This window comes from Canis lupus, chromosome 9 (genome assembly GCF_003254725.2).
Source record: "Canis lupus dingo isolate Sandy chromosome 9, ASM325472v2, whole genome shotgun sequence".
Classification (NCBI taxonomy): Eukaryota; Metazoa; Chordata; class Mammalia; order Carnivora; family Canidae; genus Canis; species Canis lupus.
This window is the reverse complement of record NC_064251.1, coordinates 15,041,278-15,062,673: the sequence shown is the minus strand read 5'-3', so window position 1 is coordinate 15,062,673 and position 21,396 is coordinate 15,041,278. Positions and strand designations below refer to the sequence as shown.

The following is a 21,396-nucleotide window of genomic DNA, read 5'->3' as shown; positions in this document are numbered from 1 at the left end:
CGTCTGAGTCTGTGTCCCTCGTGGGGAAGCCAGGGACAGGGACAGGGATGCTCTCCGCCTCCGGGCAGTCAAGTGGGTCACTTCGCTGGGCGTCTTCATCATCCTCCAAGAAGAGCCTGGGAAAATGCCCCGGAGCGCTGGCCCCAGCGCCCACCTCTAGCCCAGGCAGCCGGCCAATGTCCTGCCATGCGGGCGGCCCCTGCCAGCCTCGGCACCCGCCCAGGAGGACTCTGGGAAGCAAAGGGGGAGCAGACATTCTGGGTTTCCGGCCTTCTTCCATTTCCACGAGCTTCAGGAGCCCTGCCCCAGCTGTTCCCATAAAATGGCAGGTCCTGAATATGGAAGGCTCCCGGCTGTCCTCTGGCTGCCTGGGGGAGCAGCCTTGCATGTGTCTGACTCACGGAGGGCGTGGAACGGTTCCCTTACACACCTCAGGCTCCTGCCTGCACCAGCTCCGTGTCTCCTTGTGTCACTAGACAGCGTTCCCTGAGTATTGCCCGTGGGCTCCAGGGCCAGATCGCTTCACCTCAGCTGGAGAGGGGCCCCAAAGCTGGCAGGGCTAGTGCTCACGCAGGGAGTCACTGCCAGAGGCTGCCCCTGCCCTTCCCCCGAACTCACACTCTCGCCCTGAGCCTTCCCTCGAGAAACCAACGTGGGCTGGAGGAAGTAGAATTTCGAGGGACACTTTCATAACTTCAATCTACATCTTTATTATAGAAAAATGAGAAAACAAACTATGAAGAAAAGAAAAGCCCTTTATATAAACCCCAAGAGATATTCACCGTTGACAGTTTTGGTGTCTATCTTCCCACTGTTTTTTCTCAGCACATGTTTTAAATGAGATTATAGTATATTCACAGTTATTTATCCTTTTTCTAGTTAACATACAATCTATTTTCCGATATTTAAATGCCGAGTCTTGGGACACCTTGGGTAGCTCAGGGGGTTAGGCATCTGCCTTTGGCTCAGGTCATGATCCCAGGGGTCCTGGGATCGAGCCCCACATTGGGCTCCCTGCTCAGCGGGGAGTCTGCTTCTCCCTCTGTCCCTCCCCCTGCTCATGCTCTCACTCTCTCTCAAAGTCTTTTTAAAAATAAATAAATGCCAAGTCTAGAACCTGACCAAATGGAGTTGGCAGTTTGCCAGGGCCAGGGGCTTCCACTGTAAGCCGGGCCCCTTCTGTTAGGACCCTAGGCTGAGAGCCTGTGCCTAGCTTTGCTGATGCCTTGACCCCAGGCAGACCAAGCCTCAATAACTGTCCCCTAATATCCTTTAGTCCTCAGGGTTTTTTTAAGCCCGCAATCATCTCCAGCTGCCCTGTGTGTTCATCTCTGGGTGTATTTATGTGTCTTTGTGTACATGTGCACGCGCGCCTGTGTGTGTGTTGCACATAGACTAGGTTGTACAGGCCTAGTCCATGGAGCAGGATGTGGAGCTGTGGTATTTTGGATATGCAATCGGGGAGAAGTTTATGAATACTTAGGACAATGGAATTTATAAACATCTCCTCTAAATAGTTCCAAGCCTTCTACTACCAATGACTTTTTAATTACTCTCCTTCCCAGCCTGATGTTTCAAAAGCTCCTTGTCTGCTAGACAAAGGTCATTGTCACAACACCCGGTTTCCTATCCTTGTGAACATAGGGGTTTATACTGCCTGTCACAGCTGTTAGAATAGCACGAGGGCACCAGCATTCAACACCCAAAGGTCTGAGCCACAGACCAAGGGCAAAGAAATTTAACATTGGGACATCCTGATCAGCCTTATCCCCTCAGTCTTTTGAAATATTAAAATTGCTTAGACTCCTGTTGCTGCCTCCTCAAGTGAGGAGGATAAGACTGCGTCTACCTGGAAGAAGGCAGAGGAAGGGGAGGGAGTGGCAGTAGAAAGAGAGACCATTCTGGCATCTTCTTCCAGTGACCCTAAAATCTGAGGCCTTCCCTGTGGTGCCTCTACTGATGTCTGACAGTCGATCTCTCCTTAGTGACCAGCTCTTACCTAAGAGGACGAAAGGTAGATCTGGTGGCTGGACGGTGTCTCTGATCTCTCAAACCCCCTTTTGTTCCACCCTGGCTCTAACATTAGTATATCTGGTGGCTTTGGATTAGGCCTGAGTCAAATCTTATCTCAGTACTTACTGCTTATGTGACCCAGAGAACTCCATTTTCTGAGCCTATAAAACAGTTCTTACAAACCCTCTCATGATTTTTTAAAAAGACTTTATTTATTTATTTATTTATTTATTTATTTATTTGACAGAGGGAGAGAAAGAGAGAGAGCACAAGCAGGGGAGGGGCAGAGGAAGAGGGAGAAGCAGACTTACTGGCTGAGCAGGGAGCATGATGGGACTCAATCCCAGGACTCTGAGATCATGACCCCCAGGACTCTGAGATCATGAGCCCCAGGCAGACACTTAACTGACTGAGCTGTCCAGGTGCCCCCTTGCTCATGGTTCTCATCTCCTTCTCTGTCCTGAGTTCCAGGAGATTCCCCAGTCATGTCTTCACAGGCCCCAGTTCTGCATTTTAGTCTGCTGTTCTACCTGTCCATAGGGATTTTCACTGTTCCAATTTAATAACTCTATTTTTCATTTTCACATTTCTCTTTCAAATCTCCTGTGTGTTCATAAAAGCCTATTCTTGCTTCATGGGTTCTATTCCTTTTTATCACTTTAAGATCTGTATTTTTTTAAGGTGTGGTAAAATGTACATACCATACAATATACCATTTTAACCATTTTTTAAAAAGATTTTATTTATTCATGAGAGACACACAAAGAGAGGCAGAGACACAGGCAGAGGGAGAAGCGGGTTCTCTGCAGGGAGCCTGATGTGGGAATCCATCCTGGAGTCATGCCCTGGGATGATGCCCTGAGCCAAAGGCAGATGCTCAACCTCTGAGCCACCTAGGTGTCCCCATTTTAACCATTTTTAAGCGTGCAGTTCAGTGACGTTGAGTACATTCATATTGTCCTGCAACCATCTCTACCTATCTGTTCAGGTCCTTGCTTTCAATTCTTTTGAATATGTGCCCCAAATTGGAGTTGCTAGATCATATGGTAATTCTTTTTTTTTTTTTTAAGATTTTATTTATTTATTCATGATAGTCACAGAGAGAGAGAGAGAGGCAGAGACACAGGCAGAGGGAGAAGCAGGCTCCATGCACCGGGAGCCCGACTTGGGATTCGATCCCTGGTCTCCAGGATCGCGCCCTGGGCCAAAGGCAGGCACCAAACCGCTGCGTCACCCAGGGACCCCTCATATGGTAATTCTATAATTTTGTGAGGAACCACTATACTACTTTTCATGGTGGCTGCACTATTATACATTCCCAGCAGCAATGTGCAAGGGCTCCCAGTTTTTCCACATATTCACCAACAGGTGGGGTTTTCTGGGTGGTTTGGTAATAATCATCCTAGTGGTATCTCATGGTTTTGATTTGCATCTCCCTAATAATTAATGATACTGAGCATCTTTCCAAGTGCTTATTATCCATTTATGTCTCATCTTTAGAGAGAAGTCTATTCAAGTCCTTCTCCCACCATTGAATTGAACTGTTCATTTTTTTTCATTGTTGCATTTGGGAGTTCTTTATATTTTCCAGATAGTAATCACTTACCAGATATGTGATTTACGAATATCTTCTCCCATTCTGTGAGTTGCCTTTGTGCTCCGTTGTTAGCATCCTTTGATGTGCAAAGGTTTTTAAAATTGATGAAGTCCAGTCAGATTTTGGTTGTCATTTTTGTCTGTGCTTCTGGTGTCCTATCCAAGATGGCACTGCCAAATCTAATGCTAGGAATATTTTCCCATATAATTTCTTCAAAGAGTTTCATGATCTTAGCTCTTCTGTTTAGGTCTTTAATCCAGTTTCATTTCATCTTTCCATATGGTATAAAGATCTATATTTCAAGTCTCTTTCAGATTGCTCTAAGACTCGTCCTTCCTGAGATGTGTCTGTCATCTAGCACAGGCTCTGGAGACAGAGCATGTGGACTTGAGTCCCACCTCCACTATTTGCTAGCTGTGTGATGGTGAGAAAGTTTCTCAAACTCTCTGTGCCTCGGTTTCCTCAACTGTAAAGTGGGAGTGTTGATCACGGTACTTACCTCATCTATTTTTCATGAGGATCCATATACTAAAAGCTTTCAAAGGGTCCCTAGCACCTGGGTAAGTGATCAGAGGGGACTGGTGGTCAGTCACTATTGAGCCTCACTTGCACTTTGTAGTTCTGACCTATGAGCCATCTCCCGTGGCAATATTCTTCTGCAAGGTCTCATGCACACAGCATGTGGCATGTGTTGTGAACATGTCCCCAGGGTCAGTTTTTTTTCCTAAAGATTTTATTTACTTATTCATGAGAGACACACAGAGAGAGCGAGAGAGGCAGAGACACAGGCAGAGGGAGAAGCAGGCTCCATGCAGGGAGCCCAACGTGGGACTCGATCCTGGGCCTCCAGGATCAGGCCCCGGGCGGAAGGCAGGCACTACACCACTGAACCACCCAGGGTTCCCCTCCAGGGTCAGTTTTATGATTGCTTCTTGCAGGCCCCCACTCACTGCTACCTGAACCCTCTCTATCTCCTCAGCATCTGAAGAGTTCTCTTTCTTGCTTTTCATCTCAACCCTGTATTTTGCATTTTAAAAAGCACATTTTGGGGCACCTGAGTGGCTCAGTCAGTTAGGTGTCTGCCTTCAGCTTGGGTTGCGATCTCGGGGTCCTAGGATCAAGCCTTGTGTGGGGCTCTCTGCTCAGCAGGGAGTCTGTTTCTCGCTCTCATTCTCCCTCTGTGTTTTCTCTCTCTTCCTCTCTCTCAAATAAGTGATTTAAATAAGATATAATTTTTTTTAAAAAGCACTACTTTTTAACCTCAAATAGCCAAAGCAATCTTGAGAAAGAAGAATAAAGTTGGAGGTGTCACCCTTCCTATCTTCAAAGTACCCTCCAAAGTCATAGTAATCACAACAGTGTGATATCAGCATAAAAACAGACACATAGATCAATGAAACCAGAATAGAGAGCCCAGAAATAAACCCACCCATATATGGTCGATCTATTTAGGACATCAAGAACATATGATGGGGAAAGGATAGTTTTTTCAATAAATGGTGTTGGGGAAGCTGTATAGCCACATGCAAAAGAATGAAACTGGATCCCTATTTTATACCATACCAAAAAATCAACTGAAAATGGATTTAAGACATGAACATAAGGCCAGAAAGCATAGAACTCCAAGGAGATAACATAGATTGTAAGCTCCTAGACATTGGTCTTGGCAACGATTTTTTGGATTTGCCACTAGAAACAGAGACAACAAAAGTAAAAATCAACAGGTGGAATGACATCAAACTAAAAGGCTTTAACACAACAAAGTCAACCATCAACAAAATGAAAAGGCAACCTACAAGGTGGGAGTAAAATTTGCAAATCATGTATCTAATAAGGGATTAATGTCTAAAATATATAAAGAACTCATACAACTCAAAACAAGCAAACAATCCAATTAAAAAATGAGCAGAGGAACTGGGTAGACATTTTTCCAAAGAACACACAGATGGCCAACAAGTACACGAAATGGTGCCCGATATCACTAATCATCAGGGAAATGCAAATCAAAGCCACAATTAGATAGCACCTCATGCCTGGTAGAATGGCCATTATCAAAAAGATAAGAAATAACAAGTTCTGGCAAGGACATGGAGAAAGGGTACTCTAGTGCACTGTTAGTGGGAATGTAAATTGGCAGCCATTGTAGGAAATGGCATGGAGGTTCCTCAAAGAGTCAAAAATAGAACCACTATAGGATCACAGCAATTTCAAATTCTGGGTATTTATACAAAGAAAATGAAATCACTGTCTTGAAAAGATTTCTGCACCCCATATTCATTCATTCAACATAATTTACAATAACCAAGACATGGAAACAACCTAAGTGTAATGACAGGTAAATGATAATGAAAAGGTGGTATATGTATACACAAAAAACTGAGGCATAAACTTCTGGTTATGATCTAAATAAGTCCTGGGGAATGTAACGTACAGCATGATGACTATAGTTAACAACAACAAAATACTATATTTTATCAAGCATTTCTATATGCTTGAAGCAGACCTCAGTTGCCCACCTTAACTGGAAGTGTCACTGATTTTTTTCTTTCTTTGTATCTTAAATAATTTTGATCATAGCATCATATTTGGAGACTTATTTGATCAGTTTCTCTGGTAATGATGTCAGCTCATGTGCAGAGGTGAAGCATCTGGGGGGTTGTGGGTGCACCTGGGTCAAGGGGGAGTAATAAGACTAGAGAGTGGAGGGCATGTGAGTGTGGAAGAAAGTGAATATGAGGAAGAAATCCCAAAGTGAGATAGATGGGCTCATCTCCCCCAAACTAAGCGTGTCAGGCTAGTGATGAGTCACCAAAGGCTAGCAGAGAGCCAGGGTCCTGCCACCTGGTGCTCAAACCAGGCTCAGGTACTTTGGCACATGCATCCCGAATGGAAAGTACCAGCCACACATTCCCCCACAGCCCTCACAGCCCTCTGCCTTCTGTGCTTCCGCTGGACTACAAACTCATAGCATCACGCTATCCCTGGGGAAACAGATATAAGGACCAGGGGAAGGGAGGAAGGGCCCTGCATTGCCCCAGGAGAGATTACACATGCCGTAAGAGAGAAGGAGGCCAAAAATGAGAACATAGGAGGTCAAGTCAGAAGAACAGGGAGAGACAGCTGTGCTGCTGGATTCCAGAGACCCAGAGATGTCACTTCCATACATCTATCCATCCACTCATCCATTCATCTATCATCCTATCATCATCACCTTCTCAGAGACCAGCCTGTGGAGGGCGAGGGTCTCCTCAATCCCTGGCCAAGGTCCAAGGGTGGTCACCAAGGAAAGGTGACCAAATAGACTAGAAGAAGCTTTGGCTTAAAAGTTAAGAGCACTGGTTCTCTCCTTGGTTCTGTGACTATCTAGCTGTGTGAACCCAGTCACATGACTTGACCTCAGTCTCCTCACCTGTAAAATGGGAACAGCTGGACCAGAAGGTGGGTGGGGGTTTTCCAGTTCTGACATTCCATGGCTAAGCCTTCAGCCCCTGATGTCACAATATGGAGCTGGACCTTGATTGGCCCATAGCCTCACTCAGCTCAGCTGTTCTCTTGGTCATGGGCACAAGATGGACTTGCCATGGACCTTTCCTACTTGTTCTCTTCTGTTATGGGCAGCTCTTGCCATGGCTCAGTACCAAGGTCATCAGAGCTTAGGTGGGGCTGAGACCTGAAGAAATATGGGAGCAGAAAAGGGGACCAGTCAGGGGCAGGCCCCTCCCGGGACATCATTATGTCCACCTCCTTCTCCACAGGCAGGTTCTACAATGAGACCGTGGCAAAGGCGTTCCTGCAGTTTTATGACCAAACTGCCCAAATTGTGTGGAGCCAGTTCATGGAGGCCACCTGGAACTATGTCACCAACATCACCAAGAAAAATCGGGAGGAGATGGTGTGGTACCACTTCAATTCCAGCCCCTTCTTCCTTGCTCTTCTCGAGGATCGGGGGGGGGGGGGGGGCGGGATCCACATCTTCTGCCCCTGTCCAGACCTAGAGGAAAGAGGGAATCCCTAAAGGACATGTAAAAGCAGGCTGCAAGCTCTGGGCCTCTTGGTGGCCCCCAAAGCTCTCTGAGCAAGAATCTCTTGTTTCTTTCCCCTCATAAATATCATCTCCTTGCTTTTAAGGACCCAGACTCCTTCCCTTCTTGTAGCAAATCTTCAGTGATTCTGAACCCTCAGAGGATGCTTTTGGGGGGGGGGGCGTGACTCTGGAGCTCGATGTGGGCCCTTTCTCCCTCCACCACGTTCACATGGTAAGTACGGCGACCCTCATTCCAGCTGCACAAGGACTCAGAGAGATCCAAGCACATGCTGTACTTTGGCACCCAGGCCCGCCTGTTTAAGACCTCCAGGTTCCAGGACCCGGATGTGAAGCGCCTGCTGAGTAAGCTGCTGAACATAGACAAGGCGGCCCTGCCCCAGGACGAGCTCCAGGAGGTGATGGACGGAGCCCCCAGGTCTCCAGGCACATGCTCCCCACCCCAGGGGTGGGTGGGCTGGCCGGGCTGGCCGGGCTGGCCGGGCTGGCCGGGCGAGAAGCAGAGGTGTCTGGGCAGAGGGAGGTTGGCAGGCAGGGCCAGAGCTTCCTCTGGGGGAGGAGAGGAGCAGAGGCTGGTGGGAAGCTGCCTCAGGCCTACCCCTCCCAGCTGGTGGGGCTAGCACTGGGGGTGGGCCCCAGGGCACAGGCCTGCCCTAGGTGACACCTGCTCCCGCAGTACAATCAGCTTCTGGCCTACATGGAGACGACATACAGCATGGCCCAGGTGTGCCTGAATGAGGGACCCTGCATGCCCCTGGAGCCTGGTGAGCACCCAAGCCCAGTCCCCTGTCCAACTGCAAAGTCTCTGGCAGCAGCCCTGTCCACGAGCCTACCCCGACTCCCATTGCCTCCCTGCCCCAACCGCACTCACTTGTTGGAGAGTGGGGGTAGGGGGGCTGCTTTAGGCAGGTGAGGGCAGAAGACAAGCAGAAGTGGGTGGGTCCTACTTTGGCTTTTCTGGGCACAGACCTCCAAGAAGTCATGGCTACCTCCCGCGACCAGAAGGAGTTGCTGTGGGCCTGGCAGGGCTGGCGGGATGCTGTGGGTCGTCAGCTCCGTATCACCTTTGAGCGCTATGTGCAGCTCAGCAACAAGGCTGCTAACCTCAACGGTGAGGCCCTTACACTACCACCACCACCCCCAAACCCCCCAAACCCCTGCCACCAACCCATCCAGCCCAGCCTGTGCAGACAGCACACAGCACAGGCCTTGGTGGAAGGGCAAAGCAGAGTCTGCAGGGAGTCAAGGCAGTAGTAGGACCTGGAGATGGGGACCCTGAGCCCTGCAGCTGGGAGAAGCAAAGGTGGCTCATTCACCATTGGTCTGCAAACATTGCTTGAGCACCTGCTGTGTCCCAGGTCCTGGAGAGGTTCTAAGGATACATAAGTGAAAAGACAGAAAAGATGCCTTGCCCTCCTAGGTAGGGCTTACAGTCTGACAGACAAGATTTGTGCAAATGCACATCTCTGGACAAATGCTGAGAGAGGAGAAGGGGAGGCCTCTAGACATTTCCCCAAGGCCTGAAAGAAGGCAGACAAGAAGTGAAAGAGCCTCCTAGGCCCCACGATGGGAGGAGCCAGTCTTTGGGAGGATTGGAAAGGAGTCCAGTGGTCTTAGGGCTTGGACGGGTGGGGATCAAGGTGGGTATGAGGACCCAGACCTTACCTGGGTCCTATTCAACCAGGCACAGTGAGGAGCACCGAGGGTGTACTTTGCTAAGTGCTTTTCCACCCCTGATCTCATCCAATCTGAAACGGTGACCTTGGGAGACACGCTGCCCATTTGGCAGATGAAGACCCTGAGGGGGAGGGAGGTCAAGTGCCTTCCCCCAGAAAGTGCCTGCGTCTCCTGCCTGCCAGGCCAGGACTGAAGGGAGGGTGGGTGGTGAGTGCCTCTCTCCTGCCCTAGGTTACAAAGACATGGGGGCCTTGTGGCGGTCCAAGTATGAGTCTGAAACGCTAGAAGACGATCTGGAGCAGCTTTACCAGGAGCTGCAGCCACTCTACCTGAACCTCCACGCCTACGTGCGCCGGGCCTTACATCGCCACTACGGGCCCAAGATCATCAACCCAAGGGGGCCCATCCCTGCCCACCTTCTGGGTAAAGCCCCAGCTGGTGGCAGGGTGGGCTGGGCGGAGTCGGCCTCCCAGCTGGCACTTGGTAAAGGGAGAAACTGTCTCCTGCCTCCCCTGAGTCCCTCCACTCTCCTTCCAGGGAACATGTGGGCTCAGTCCTGGGTCAACATCTTAGACCTGGTCCTGCCCTTCCCAAAGAAACCCCCTGAGGATATCACAAAGATCATGAAAAGCCAGGTTAGTATACTGCCTCCATCTGCCCCTGCCTGTTCTGCACCCCCGGGCACAGCCCCATGTACCCACTCTTCCCCACAGCACTGGAAGCCCTCAAAAATGTTCGAAGAGGCTGAAAAGTTCTTCACCTCCCTGGGGATGCTTTCTACCCCTCCCAGCTTCTGGAAAAACTCGATGATGGAAAGGCCAGCCGACGGGCGGGAGGTGGAATGCCATGCCTCTGCCTGGGACTTTTACAATGGCAGGGACTTCAGGTCTCACCCTGCGCCAGCACCACTCTCCTGCCCCACTCTCACTCTTCTTCCACTCCATCCGCTTTCCCTCTGTCTGCCTGTCTTGGGAGGTGTGTGAGGAGGGGTGTGAGCAGGGCTGGAGCCAGGCAGCAGAGGGGGATGCAAGCTGGCACGTGGGTGAAGGGGACCTGGAGTGAGAAGGGACAGCACCCAAGGCCTCGGTGGTCTCCAGCCCAACTACCCCAGTCCCTTAATGGAGTCCAAATGGAGAGACCTCCCCTTCTCCCAGGGCCTCCCCATGCTCCTTGACCCCTGCCCTTTAACCCTAGGATAAAGAAGTGCACCGAGGTGACCGTAGAAGACCTGCTCTCCATCTTCCACCAGATGGGCCATATCCAGTACTTCCTGCAGTACAGGAACCTCTCTGTGATCTTCCGCGCAGGCGCCAACCCAGCCTTTGAAGAGGCCGTGGGGTCAGTGATCACCCTCTCAGCCTCCTCCCACAAGCACCTGCTCAACAGAGGCCTTCTCAGTCACCAGCACCAAGACTCAGGTGACGGGAACCAAGAGGACCGTAGCAGGGCAACCAAGCCTGAGGCTGCAGCTCCGGCCCTCTGGGCAAACCTAAAGGGAGGGAGAGCCAGGAGCCACCCCCTGACTGCCCCACCTTCCCCAGAGGAGGAGGTCAATTTCCTGATGAGCGTTGCCCTGGAGAAGATTGCCTTCATCCCTTTCTCCTACCTGATGGACCTGTTCCGCTGGAAGGTCTTTGATGGCACCATCCAGAAGAATGTCTACAACCAGGAGTGGTGGAACCTCAGGTGGGGAGGACGGCTGCCCGGGCCTCTCCGCCCCCTCCCACCCCTGGTGGGTGAGGCTTTCCGGGCAGCTTTAAGGACACTGCCCATTTGCTGTAGGAAGCTGTTGCCTCTCCTTGGAGGGCAGTGTTAGGTGTGCCACGCTGGTGGCACTTGGGGACCATCAGGGGTAGTGTTGGCTGTTTGCTGTCACCAGATAAAAGCGTCTGTACTACAGTGGATAGGGCCAGCATGGGCAATTATGAGGCCTCACGCTGCATCTGGCACCAGCACTGAGCAGACCTCTTCACCTCTCTAGGGTCCCTAGAAGTGGCCCTGTCTGCTCCTGGGTGGCTGGGAAGCTCACATGAGGGTGCACCTGGGCTCTTCCATTGACCACTAGGGAGGCCCACTTGCTCCTCCTCTCCCTTCCTATTCCCTTCTTAGTGGGGCTAGCAGGAGCATGGCGGCTGAGCTCTTTCCCTTCCATAGGGAGTCCCCATGGGAGAGAGGCAGGCCCACCGCCCCTTTTCCTGCTGCCCCAACACACATGCACAACTGCCTCTGGTTTAGCAACCTCAGGCATGTCCAAGGTGAGAACTGGCTGCCAAAAGAGCCCACCAGCAGTCAGGGAGCACCACTCTTGAGTGAGGGGCATCCGTGTTGCATTTCCTTACCAACCACTGGCGGTCTGATGGGATAATGAGTGCCCATGGCCAGGGCGTTCCACCTCCACCAGGCCTCACTCAGATTGACCTGTTCCAGTCACAGCATGGTCTAGAGTGGCTGTGAAGGGGCTGCGAGCTCTGCACGAGGCCTTTACATTTCTTTGAACCTGTGCAACATCCCGTGGTCATTCACAGAAGAAGAATGTGTGACCAGCCCATGGTCACACAGCAACCCAGGGTGGCAAAGCTGGGTGCTCCTTTCTCTATCCACTTATTCTCCTACCCTGAACCCCAAATTCAAGTCCAGTCCTCACTAGTGAAGTTGGCAGAGTCTTGACTTTGTACCCTTCTAAGTGCAACCTTACCAGCCATCTGGGGTACCTGCAGGGGCCCCTTTTCTCCCAGGGTCAATGGCACCCACCACTATCAATGATGGAAGCCAGGGCCTAAGGGACAGAGGTGGCAACTTCCTGGACCTGAACAAGAAAGGCTCTATCAACTGGGAGCCACCTTCTGACTGTCTGGCAGCCCCAGAGAATGGCTTGGAGGCAACCAGTGCACCAACAATCAAACGATGAGAACCTTTCATAGGCTTTGTCTCCTTCCCCAAAATTTTATCCCATTTACAGACAACATTTTGCAACAGGGATCAGTGACAATCATTAACTTTTGCACAGTCACACAGCACAGAAGTACAAAGCCAGACCTGAACTTGAAAGTTAATATGATCTGCCAGTGACTAGTTCTACGACCTCCCACCAGTTCCCTGACCTCTAAACTTTGGTCTCCTCATCCGTAAAATGGGAATAATAACAGTGCTATGCCACAGAGATGCTATTCTGTTTCTCCTTGGCCCTTCTTGCCAGATGCCACGACCTTGTTGATTGGTCTGTAACCATCTCCATTGTTAGCATTAGAAGCAAGACCTTGCCCAGCCCCTTCCCTCCCATGTCCTGAGAACCAAGGCTGTCAGTGTCTTAACATGGTTCCTCCACAGAGGAAGTCAGTGTTAACTACTGTTATTATTTGATTCTGATTCCCAATCCCATGTGTTTTCAACTCATTTAATCTCTAAAAATGCATTAAGTGTCCTGTGCCCACTGAGTCCAGTTTTGATGGCTGTGCAAATATGTCGAAGGGTAAGGCTCTGAGAACCCAGCTGGGTGGTACTAGCATCCTATTCTCACTGGCAGGTTGAAGTACCAGGGCCTGTGCCCCCCCATCCCTCGAACAGAGGAGGACTTTGATCCTGGTGCCAAGTTCCACATCTCTGCCAGTGTGCCCTACCTACGGTAACAGTCTGGGCCCTGCCAGCAGAACCAGCTCTGGGAGTTGGAGGCCTAGGAATCAGGCTGAGGATTTCCAGGAAGGCCCTAGATCCAAAGGTCTCCCTGTCTCCCCTCCCCCATCTCTTCCATTGGATTGAAGAGCCTCCTGAGGGCCACACCCTGGGATAATTTGGGCTTTTAGATCAGGTCCCACATGGAGGGCTGAGATGTTGGGAATATTCTAAAGCACCCCTGCTGTCCAAGAGGAGGGCAGGAGAGGAGGAGGCAAGGCTAAGAAGGAGAGCCCCTGCAGTATTCTCAGGCCAGGCTAATGTGGGACCTTGCCAGAGGAGCCTCTGCCCAGCAAGACTGGGCCCTAGCGGAGCCCTCGGACAACTGCATGTGGGAGTTGCCAGGCTCCAAATGGCTCTGGGCTTCCCACTCCTGACACCAGCTCCCCAGCCTGCCCTCACATTTCTCTACCCAGGTACTTCCTCAGCCTCGTGCTCCAGTTCCAGTTCCACGAGTCTTTGTGCAAGGCCTCAGGCCATATAGGGCCACTGCACCGGTGTGACATCTATAACTCCAAGAAGGCTGGGAAGCTCCTGGAGTGAGTGCTCTCCTTCCTTACTTGTTCTTAACTCTTCTGCCGCTGGCTGGAAGCCTGTCCCTGGCCCCCTCTCCTCCCTAAGCCACTCTAGGCACCCTGAGCAAGCCTCATTGACCTTATAATTTGGTGGAAGTTTGTCTTTGTGTCATACTGCAGTCTCTCCTACAGTAATTGGAGTCCATTTCCTTTTGTGTAGCCCCTTTATGGTCAAGAGAAATGGCTTAGCCCCTCCTGCCCTCTCTCTCTCTCTCTGTCTCTCTCTCTCTCTCTCTCTCTCTCTCTCTGTCTCTCACACACACACATACACAGAGTCATTCTCACACCCACATACATGCACACACTCACATGCAAACTTCACACAGTCACCACCACACATACACACACGTGTGTACATATGCACCCACATGCACAGACTCACACTCACACATACCAATAAATCAGACTATCCCAGGTGGGAAGCCACTGCTGGAATCCTGCCTCAGCCTTCAGACTTTCATCTGAATCCCTTCATCCTTTCCTCTCAAGGTGTTTGCCTACCCTTAGCAGCATCTGATGCACCCTTGGGTGCATACTGCTTTTCCCACCTCTTCTTGGAGGTGCCTGCATCCAGCTCCCAGGCTGATCCAGTTGCTTTCACACCAACCTCAGGGTGCTCTGGTCAGCATGTAGTCCACTTCGACTCCCTACCCCCAATCTTTTTTCCTGCACTTTGCCTCCAGCCATCCTTTCCGTTCCTGCCTCTGTGGGGTTGGTTTTGGTCCTGAAGCAAACATGGAAGGGTGGGAGGCTGACCCGATGGTGGGAAGCATTTGCTAGTAGAGGCTAGGCTCTCTCAGGAGCACTCTTACAAGGTCTCACGTTAGCAGCTTATAACGTGCAAAGTGGATATGATTAGCCACATTTCATAAATAATGAAGCTAAAGCTAAGAGAAATAATGTGATTGCACATCACTCATCTAGCAAATGCAAAATCAGACTTTGAGCCTCAAATGGACTGTAGAACACATTCTCATCCATGCTATTGCCTCCACTAATCAAGGGATACAGGTCTGGTCCGAGGTTAGATCTAAGTCTCTAGATCTCGGTCTAGAGCAGCTAGACCTAGCAGGTCTAGGTCTGCTGGCTCTAAAATCAGTGCTCCAACCACTGACATGGTCTTTTCCTCACTAATTTTCAGCCCATTTCAGTAGATCCATTGCCCTAATTGGTCAAGGTCATCTTGAGTTTTACTCCTCTATCCCAGAGGATTAATATAGCCGCATCATTTGGTATCCTTTGTGAATTTAATGAGCATATTTGTGATTCCACCACGCAGTTTGTCAGTAACCACTAGGCCAGATGGAGTTGCAGGACTGATCCCCTCCCTGGCTTTGCTCCCAGGGAGGGCTGCACCTCGCATGCTGATTATCAACCTAGTCTGTTCGCTTTTCCATCTTTTCACACTACGGGGGTTTATTGTAGCCAACTGTCCATGTTTGAGCTTTCCTGAATGTGTGGAACATGAGCGGCCTTTCTGCTCTCTGCATTCGTGTCTCTAGCTGCCCATCATTTATTCATTCAGCAAATATTCACTTGTGCACATGCCAATCAGCCTACCCTGTGTCCAGCAGGGGGCAATGGGCCACAGGATAAATCAATACCATAATACAAGAAAGGAGCAGGTGCAGTAGGAAAGGGCTTTGGTGAACATGCAGAGGGTGAAGAGGTCATGTCAGGCGACCAAGGAGGGATCTCTGTCCCCCAAAGCAGGCGTGCAAGAAATAGCAGACATGTTTTCTACACATCAACTCACTTTTAATGCTGAGCCTTCACCACTTGATTGGTGGGACATTTGACCTCGGTCATCCTCACTTTCCCCTCTCCTACCACCACCCCACCAAACCAGGCCACACAAGGCTCACAGGATCTGACTTGGCACCAAGGCATGTAGAGGCCCTGCGAGTCATCACTGGTCATTGCTCATCCATCCTCACACATTGACATCAAACCCCTGGATTCCAGGGAAGACCCCAAGTTCCACATTTAGGACTTTGAATGCTATCTCGATATCTTCTGGGCAGAGGGCAAAGGAGAGGGCTCTGAGAAAGGGGGATGTCGTGAGATTTGGGGAAGTGAGACAGCAGCAGAGTGGAATATAGGTTGTGTGTGGGGGGGGGGGGAATGAGTACTTGTGGAGGAGAAGAGGTAGGGCAAGATTCTTGGCTGCTCTTTTACCTAATATATCTTAGAATTTGACTCATCTTCCTATATGTGATTGCTCTGGATTGGTTCTTCTGGGAATGGAGAGTTGAGGTGGACTTGGTCCAAGTTCCCAAAGCCCTTGGCTCGTCTGGCCAGCCATGGTAGGCCTGACCTTGTCCATGGGGCCCGTTGCTGGCATCTTGGAGCTGAGGGTTCCAGGAAGTGACCAGTTGCCACCTTTGCCAGTCTTGCATGCTGGCCACATTGGCTGTGAGCTGGGCTTTAGTCAAACCTCTTGTCCCACCGAGCCTGAAGGACTGTTTCCAAATAGGTAGATTTCCAATGGTTGAAAATTTCATCCCCCATCAGATCCTTCCTTGCCCCCAGGACCTAGTATCTGATAAAATCCTCTTACCTGCAGTTAGTTGTGAGATTTTGTTTTGTTTTTCTTTTAGTCTTGATAACTTTTCTCCTGCACTTCTCTAGGATCTTTCTTTAAAAGATTTATTTATTTATTTATTTATTTATTTATTTATGAGAGACCCAGAGAGACAGGCAGAGATACAGGCAGAGGGAGAGGCAGGCTCCATGCAGGGAGCCCGATGTGGGACCTGATCCCGGAACTCCAGGATCACGCCCTGAGCTGAAGGCAGACACTCAACCACTGGGCCACCCAGGTGTCCCTCTCTAGGATCTTAACTATGTATATCTCTCATGGTTTCTGTCAAGGGTCCACTAAATTTTAGTTTCCCCGTCAATCTTTCTCTTCTGGTTATGAAGCGATGCATGCAAATATGTGCGTGCTACAAAGCCCTCTTTCACCACCAACATGTGGCTTGATCTGCACCACAGTGAAAGGCGGATATTAATAGGGCCCATTTTACTGATAGAGAAACTGAGGTTAAGAGGGGATGAGTTGATGGCCTGAGGTTATAGGCCCATAAGTAGCACTGCTGAATCTTGAAGCTGTTCCTGTTTGTCTAGACTCCATGGTCTGACTTGTGGGTCTCTAGAGCCCATCTCTTTCCTGGTTAGATGGGGATACAGATTAAGAAGGATCAACGAATGTCCCCCCACTGTCTCCATAGGGGGCCCTGGTGGGGAGCAGCCCAGAGCCCTGGCTTCAGCACATTCTGTGCCCCCACCAAACCTCAGGCTGGTCCCCTTGCCACCAAACACTGGCGTACTTTGAGACACAGCTGACATTTGTGCAGTGCTCCAGGCAGTACACAGAACACATCCCACGCTCTCGATCTCCCTAATCCTCTCAAACGCTCCCTGTGAGACCAGAAGGGAGTGGCTCCTCCCCTACTGACACAGAGCACCTTATGGGAAACAGCGCCTCAAGACTTTATACCTATCTGAGTCCAGGAGAATAATAATCATCACAGTGGCAATAACAATAACAAGCAGCTAACATTTATTGCCTGCCTACTATGATCCCAGCATTGTGTCTATTTAATCATCATGCCTGTCCGAGGAAGTAGTGCTGTTATCTCCATTTTACGAATATGAAAACTGAGACTCAGATAGGTTAAGTCACTTGCCTGAGGCCCCACAGGATTCGAACCCAGGTCAGTCTCATTTCAGAGCTTGTGATTTTATCCACTGCACTGCGCTCTATGGGAAGATGTCTTTTCTCCTGAACTTCTCTAGAATCTTTTTTTTTTTTTAAGATTTTTTATTTATTTATTCATGAGAGACTCAGAGAGGCAGAGATACAGGCAGAGGGAGAGGCAGGCTCCATGCAGGGAGCCCAATGTGGGACTCGATCCTGGAACTCCAGGATCATGCCCTGAGCCATAGGGCAGGGTTGGGCACACTGAGGGAATCTCAGCAACACCAGCTGATGCTCCCACACAGCCTCACAGCTGTATCCACTCTCCCAGGGATGTCCTAAAGCTGGGTTCAAGCAAGCCCTGGCCAGAAGTCCTGCAGAAGATAACTGGGCAGACCCAAATGTCTACAAAGGCCCTCATGACCTACTTCAAGCCCCTGCTGAACTGGCTGGTCACCGAGAATGTGCGGCAGGGGGAGATCTTGGGCTGGCCAGACTTCAGCTGTACCTTTGAAGGTTTGATAATCTGACCCTGACGCCAGCTCTGGTATAGCCGCAAGCCCTACCCTAGCCTGCCCTGTGCCAGTCCCCACCCCAATCCAGCCTTAACCCTTAGTCTGTCTATGACCTGGCTCCAACAAACAACAGCATTGTTCCTACGTGACCCAATCTGCACCTGATGCAGCCTTGGCAAGACCACGGCCCATGGCCTAGCCACTGGCTCAGTTGCTTCCTTGCACAGCATTCAGTTAGAGTGCCAGGTTGGCATCTGAGCACAGAGTGGGCTTCTTTTCTCCTGAACCTTGCACGGAGCCACCACTGGGCACCATGGGGATGGAGCGCTAGCTATGCCCATCTCCCCCTCCTCTCCCTTCTACTCCTCTTTCTCACTCTCCTTCCAGGGCAATGACCTCACCTATGCCTTGGAAGGTAGGTGCCTGAGGCTGAGGGAGGAGGCCAGTGGCAGTCAGGTACTCTGACTTCCAGGGGACACCCCAGGGCTCCCTTCCTCATTTTATCTGTTCTGTAAGACTCCCATGTCTTCTACAGAAAAAGACACAGAGAAGGTGGCATTTCTGAATCTAGAGCTGGACCCTGACCAGGCCAAATATGGGCAGTGGGTGCTGCTGGCTCTCAGCTTTATCATGTTCCTGGCAGCGCTACTGCTGGCCTACAGGCTATACTTCCTGGAAAAAAAGTCACTGCCTCAGGCAACCAATGCTCCGGCCACGGAAGCCCAGGCCAGCGGTTCCCGAGATACCAGCGCACCTGAGACACAGCCCAAGGCCTACTTCCTGGGCATAGCCATGGACCCCCGTCTAGTTGCCAAAAGACAGTGGATCCTGCTAAGCCTCTGCCTCATCCTGATGCTGTGCTCAATCAGCCTGACCATTCGGGTTTTCATGCAGCACTACAAGAAGCCTCCGTGGATGAGAGCTGAATGGTGGAGCTGGGACTAGACACCCGTATGACTGGTGAGGCTGGAGGGCAAGAGGAGGGTGACCAATGCAGAGAGGACTAGAGCGCTGGAGAGGGGACAACTTGCATGCATAGTGTCTAACTGCAGTGGGTGCAATTGTGGAAGATCTGGGTACATGGGGGTTTGTAATTGTGTGTATGGAACTGATGTATGTGAAGCCATGTGCACCAGCTACTGACTCTGTGTGATTCCATGTGTACCTTGGATGCCAGACCAACCTCCTTCCCCTAGGGAGGGCTCAGGAACCATGGTTTTAGTGACCCAGTGATTGTCTCCCTCCAATCCATCTCCTACCCCAATTCATGTCCCAGACTTCTTCACACAGTCTTGTTTTCTTCAGGAGCCCAGCTGTGGGGCTGGGCCAGGACTGCAGTGCCCAAGGTTTCTGGCTAGAAACAGGACGCTGCTTCAGTCCCTGTATAAAATGTAGAACTGGACATTCTGTACACATCACTGGTGCCCAGTTCACAAGTACTGTGCTCTATATGCTATCCAGCACATCTTTCTGCTGATTCTCTGGCCTATTCTGTGTTGAGCTGCATAATCCAACCCCAAAAGCTGCTTGTCAGCTTCATGAGATGCAAGTATCCTCACAAACTATCCCACGGCCCTCCCTGCCCCAGTCCAGGCCCTCCCAAATAGAGACAGTGGGTAGCTGGGCACCAAGCCAGGCTTGATTAATAATTGACTTATTTAATATTTAAACAAAGCTCATCTCTAGCCACTCTGCTCCAGAGATGGCCTTGTTCAACACACACACCTGCTGCCTGGACTGTTGCCCTGGGAATCAAGCACAGGGCAAACAGCACCTTTCCAGGCTCAGTGGAGGAGGGAAAAACAGGATGGAGAGAGCTGTAAGAGGACATTTGGGAAGGGACAAACTTGAGAAGAGAGAGAGAGAGAGAAAGCCTCTGCTCTTTCCCCTTCTAGCCCTTTCTTTCTAGCCTGGGTCTTATCACCATGGGGATGCCACATCCAATATATGTGGGCTCCTTGAGTCTGGGAGTCAGGCCCCAAGGAGCTCTTGGGGAGGCTGCAAATCAGTGCCTGTGAGAGATTAGGGGAGTCTTGAGGCAACAAGCACCATAGCCAGTAATCACAGAGATGGGGCACTAGGCTGCAGTTGAGTTGGTGGGAGGGTGGTCAAAAGGTAGGACTGGCTCTCTCTAGATTAATGATCTGAACCCAACAGTCAAGAGTTCAGGGGATAAGAGGGACCAGGCTGAGATCTCCATGGACCCTACCTCTGCCCCACGTTTCAAGAAGTCTTCATCTTGAGTTCTGACTGAGGCCAAGCCAGCTACAGGCTCCACAGCAGTCTTGACTGATGTCTCTGTCACTGCTTTTGCTTTACTGTGCTATAATGTCCTCATTTATCTGCATTACTAGCTGTTAGCTCTGTAAGGGCAAGACACCCAGAGGGTCTTGTGTCCCTGTATTACTGTCTTCAGGTAGCACAGTTCCAGATAATGTGGTGGAGACTTGGAAAATGTTTGAATGAGAAAGTGAATGAATGAGTATCCTACTGCCCAAGTCCTTCCTCAGAGCCCACGAGAAACAGCCCCACCTTTCATCCACAGCCAGTCTGCAGCCCCCAACAAGGGGCAGCCAGGACAACTCTGCCCCCCTAGGAGGCCACACTTGCAGCCCTCCCATTCCCCAGCCACAGTGGCCAACCAGGCCCCCATCAGGCATCGTGGCTCTGCGTGGCAAAGGCACACCCAGCCCGGGACTCCAAGCCTCTCATCTGGACTCCAGCAAAAACCTCACTGAGCCTCCTTGTCCATCCTCTCTCCCCCACCCGCCATTGTAAATTTTCTTTCACTGGAATATTTCCTTCGTGTCTAACTGCTTAAGAACTTCGTTGTCCATCAATTAAATCTAGATGTTGAAAATGGCATCTGAGGGTCTTTATCAATTTCTCTTTTGTCCAAACCTCACCTCTCCCAGGCCCCAGCTTAGCCCACTTGCCCTGATTCCACCACTGGCCTTTGCCTAAGGTGTATGCCCCATTTGAATGCTTGACTTACAAGGCCTGACTCAAAACTGTTCATTGGACCTTCTGCAAAGCTCCAAGACCACCGAGATGCTCAGTGAATAATAATCCTCCTCTTTAAGAAGCCTCTTTCAATAAACCTCACCCCATTCCCATCTGCTCTTTTAGTGTATTCATTTTCAATCAGTACTCAGACACTTTTCTCAGTGGTCACTCACTAATAGGTGGTTTTCAATCTGTTCTCCCCCTAAGCAGTGCCTATATGCTAAAACAAAACCAAAAACAAACAAAACAAAACAAAAAAACCTCTCAGGCCCCTGAAGAAAGTACCTTATTGTGTATATTTTTTGTACACCTTCGTATGTACTCCTACCCCATTTTCCCAGGGCCAGGGCCGCGTTGAGCTTGCCATTTTTTTTTTTTTAATTTATTCATGATAGACATAGAGAGAGAGAGAGAGGCAGAGATACAGGCAGAGGGGGAGAAGCAGGCTCCATGCAGGGAGCTCGACGCGGGACTTGATCCCGAGACTCCAGGATCACGCCCCCTGCCAAAGGCAGGCGCTAAACCTCTGAGCCACCCAGGGATCCCCGAGCTTGCCATTTAGGAGCTCTGCATGGGCACTGGGATTCAGCTGGAGGGCA

The 21,396-nt window shown here is 50.4% G+C and overlaps 1 protein-coding gene across 2 annotated transcripts; it reads left to right on the top strand.

Moving 5' to 3' along the window:
- The first annotated feature begins 7,109 nt into the window (after positions 1-7,109).
- Positions 7,110-20,654, top strand: LOC112653001 (angiotensin-converting enzyme-like protein Ace3). Of its 2 annotated transcripts, XM_025436744.3 has the most exons (15): positions 7,110-7,267; positions 7,366-7,502; positions 7,892-8,050; positions 8,329-8,416; positions 8,620-8,763; positions 9,561-9,752; positions 9,867-9,964; positions 10,043-10,215; positions 10,524-10,747; positions 10,871-11,015; positions 12,853-12,951; positions 13,415-13,537; positions 17,608-17,792; positions 18,327-18,751; positions 20,337-20,654. In XM_025436744.3, the coding sequence occupies exons 1-14, from the start codon at positions 7,180-7,182 to the stop codon at positions 18,734-18,736; spliced, it is 2,265 nt and encodes a 754-aa protein (XP_025292529.1). In that variant the 5' UTR covers positions 7,110-7,179; the 3' UTR covers positions 18,737-18,751; positions 20,337-20,654. The 2 variants fall into 2 exon arrangements, with proteins under 2 accessions (XP_025292529.1, XP_025292528.1); XM_025436743.3 differs by having other exon boundaries at positions 10,524-11,015.
- Positions 20,655-21,396: the final 742 nt, after the last annotated feature.

Excerpts from the sequence above, each read along its gene's own strand:
- LOC112653001 (XM_025436743.3), top strand. The coding sequence starts at position 7,180 with ATGGACTTGCCATGGACCTTTCCTACTTGTTCTCTTCTGTTATGGGCA. Across the intron at positions 8,417-8,619 it reads CTGCATGCCCCTGGAGCCTG|ACCTCCAAGAAGTCATGGCT; the intron begins GTGAGCACCCAA and ends TTCTGGGCACAG. Across the intron at positions 8,764-9,560 it reads CAAGGCTGCTAACCTCAACG|GTTACAAAGACATGGGGGCC; the intron begins GTGAGGCCCTTA and ends CTCCTGCCCTAG.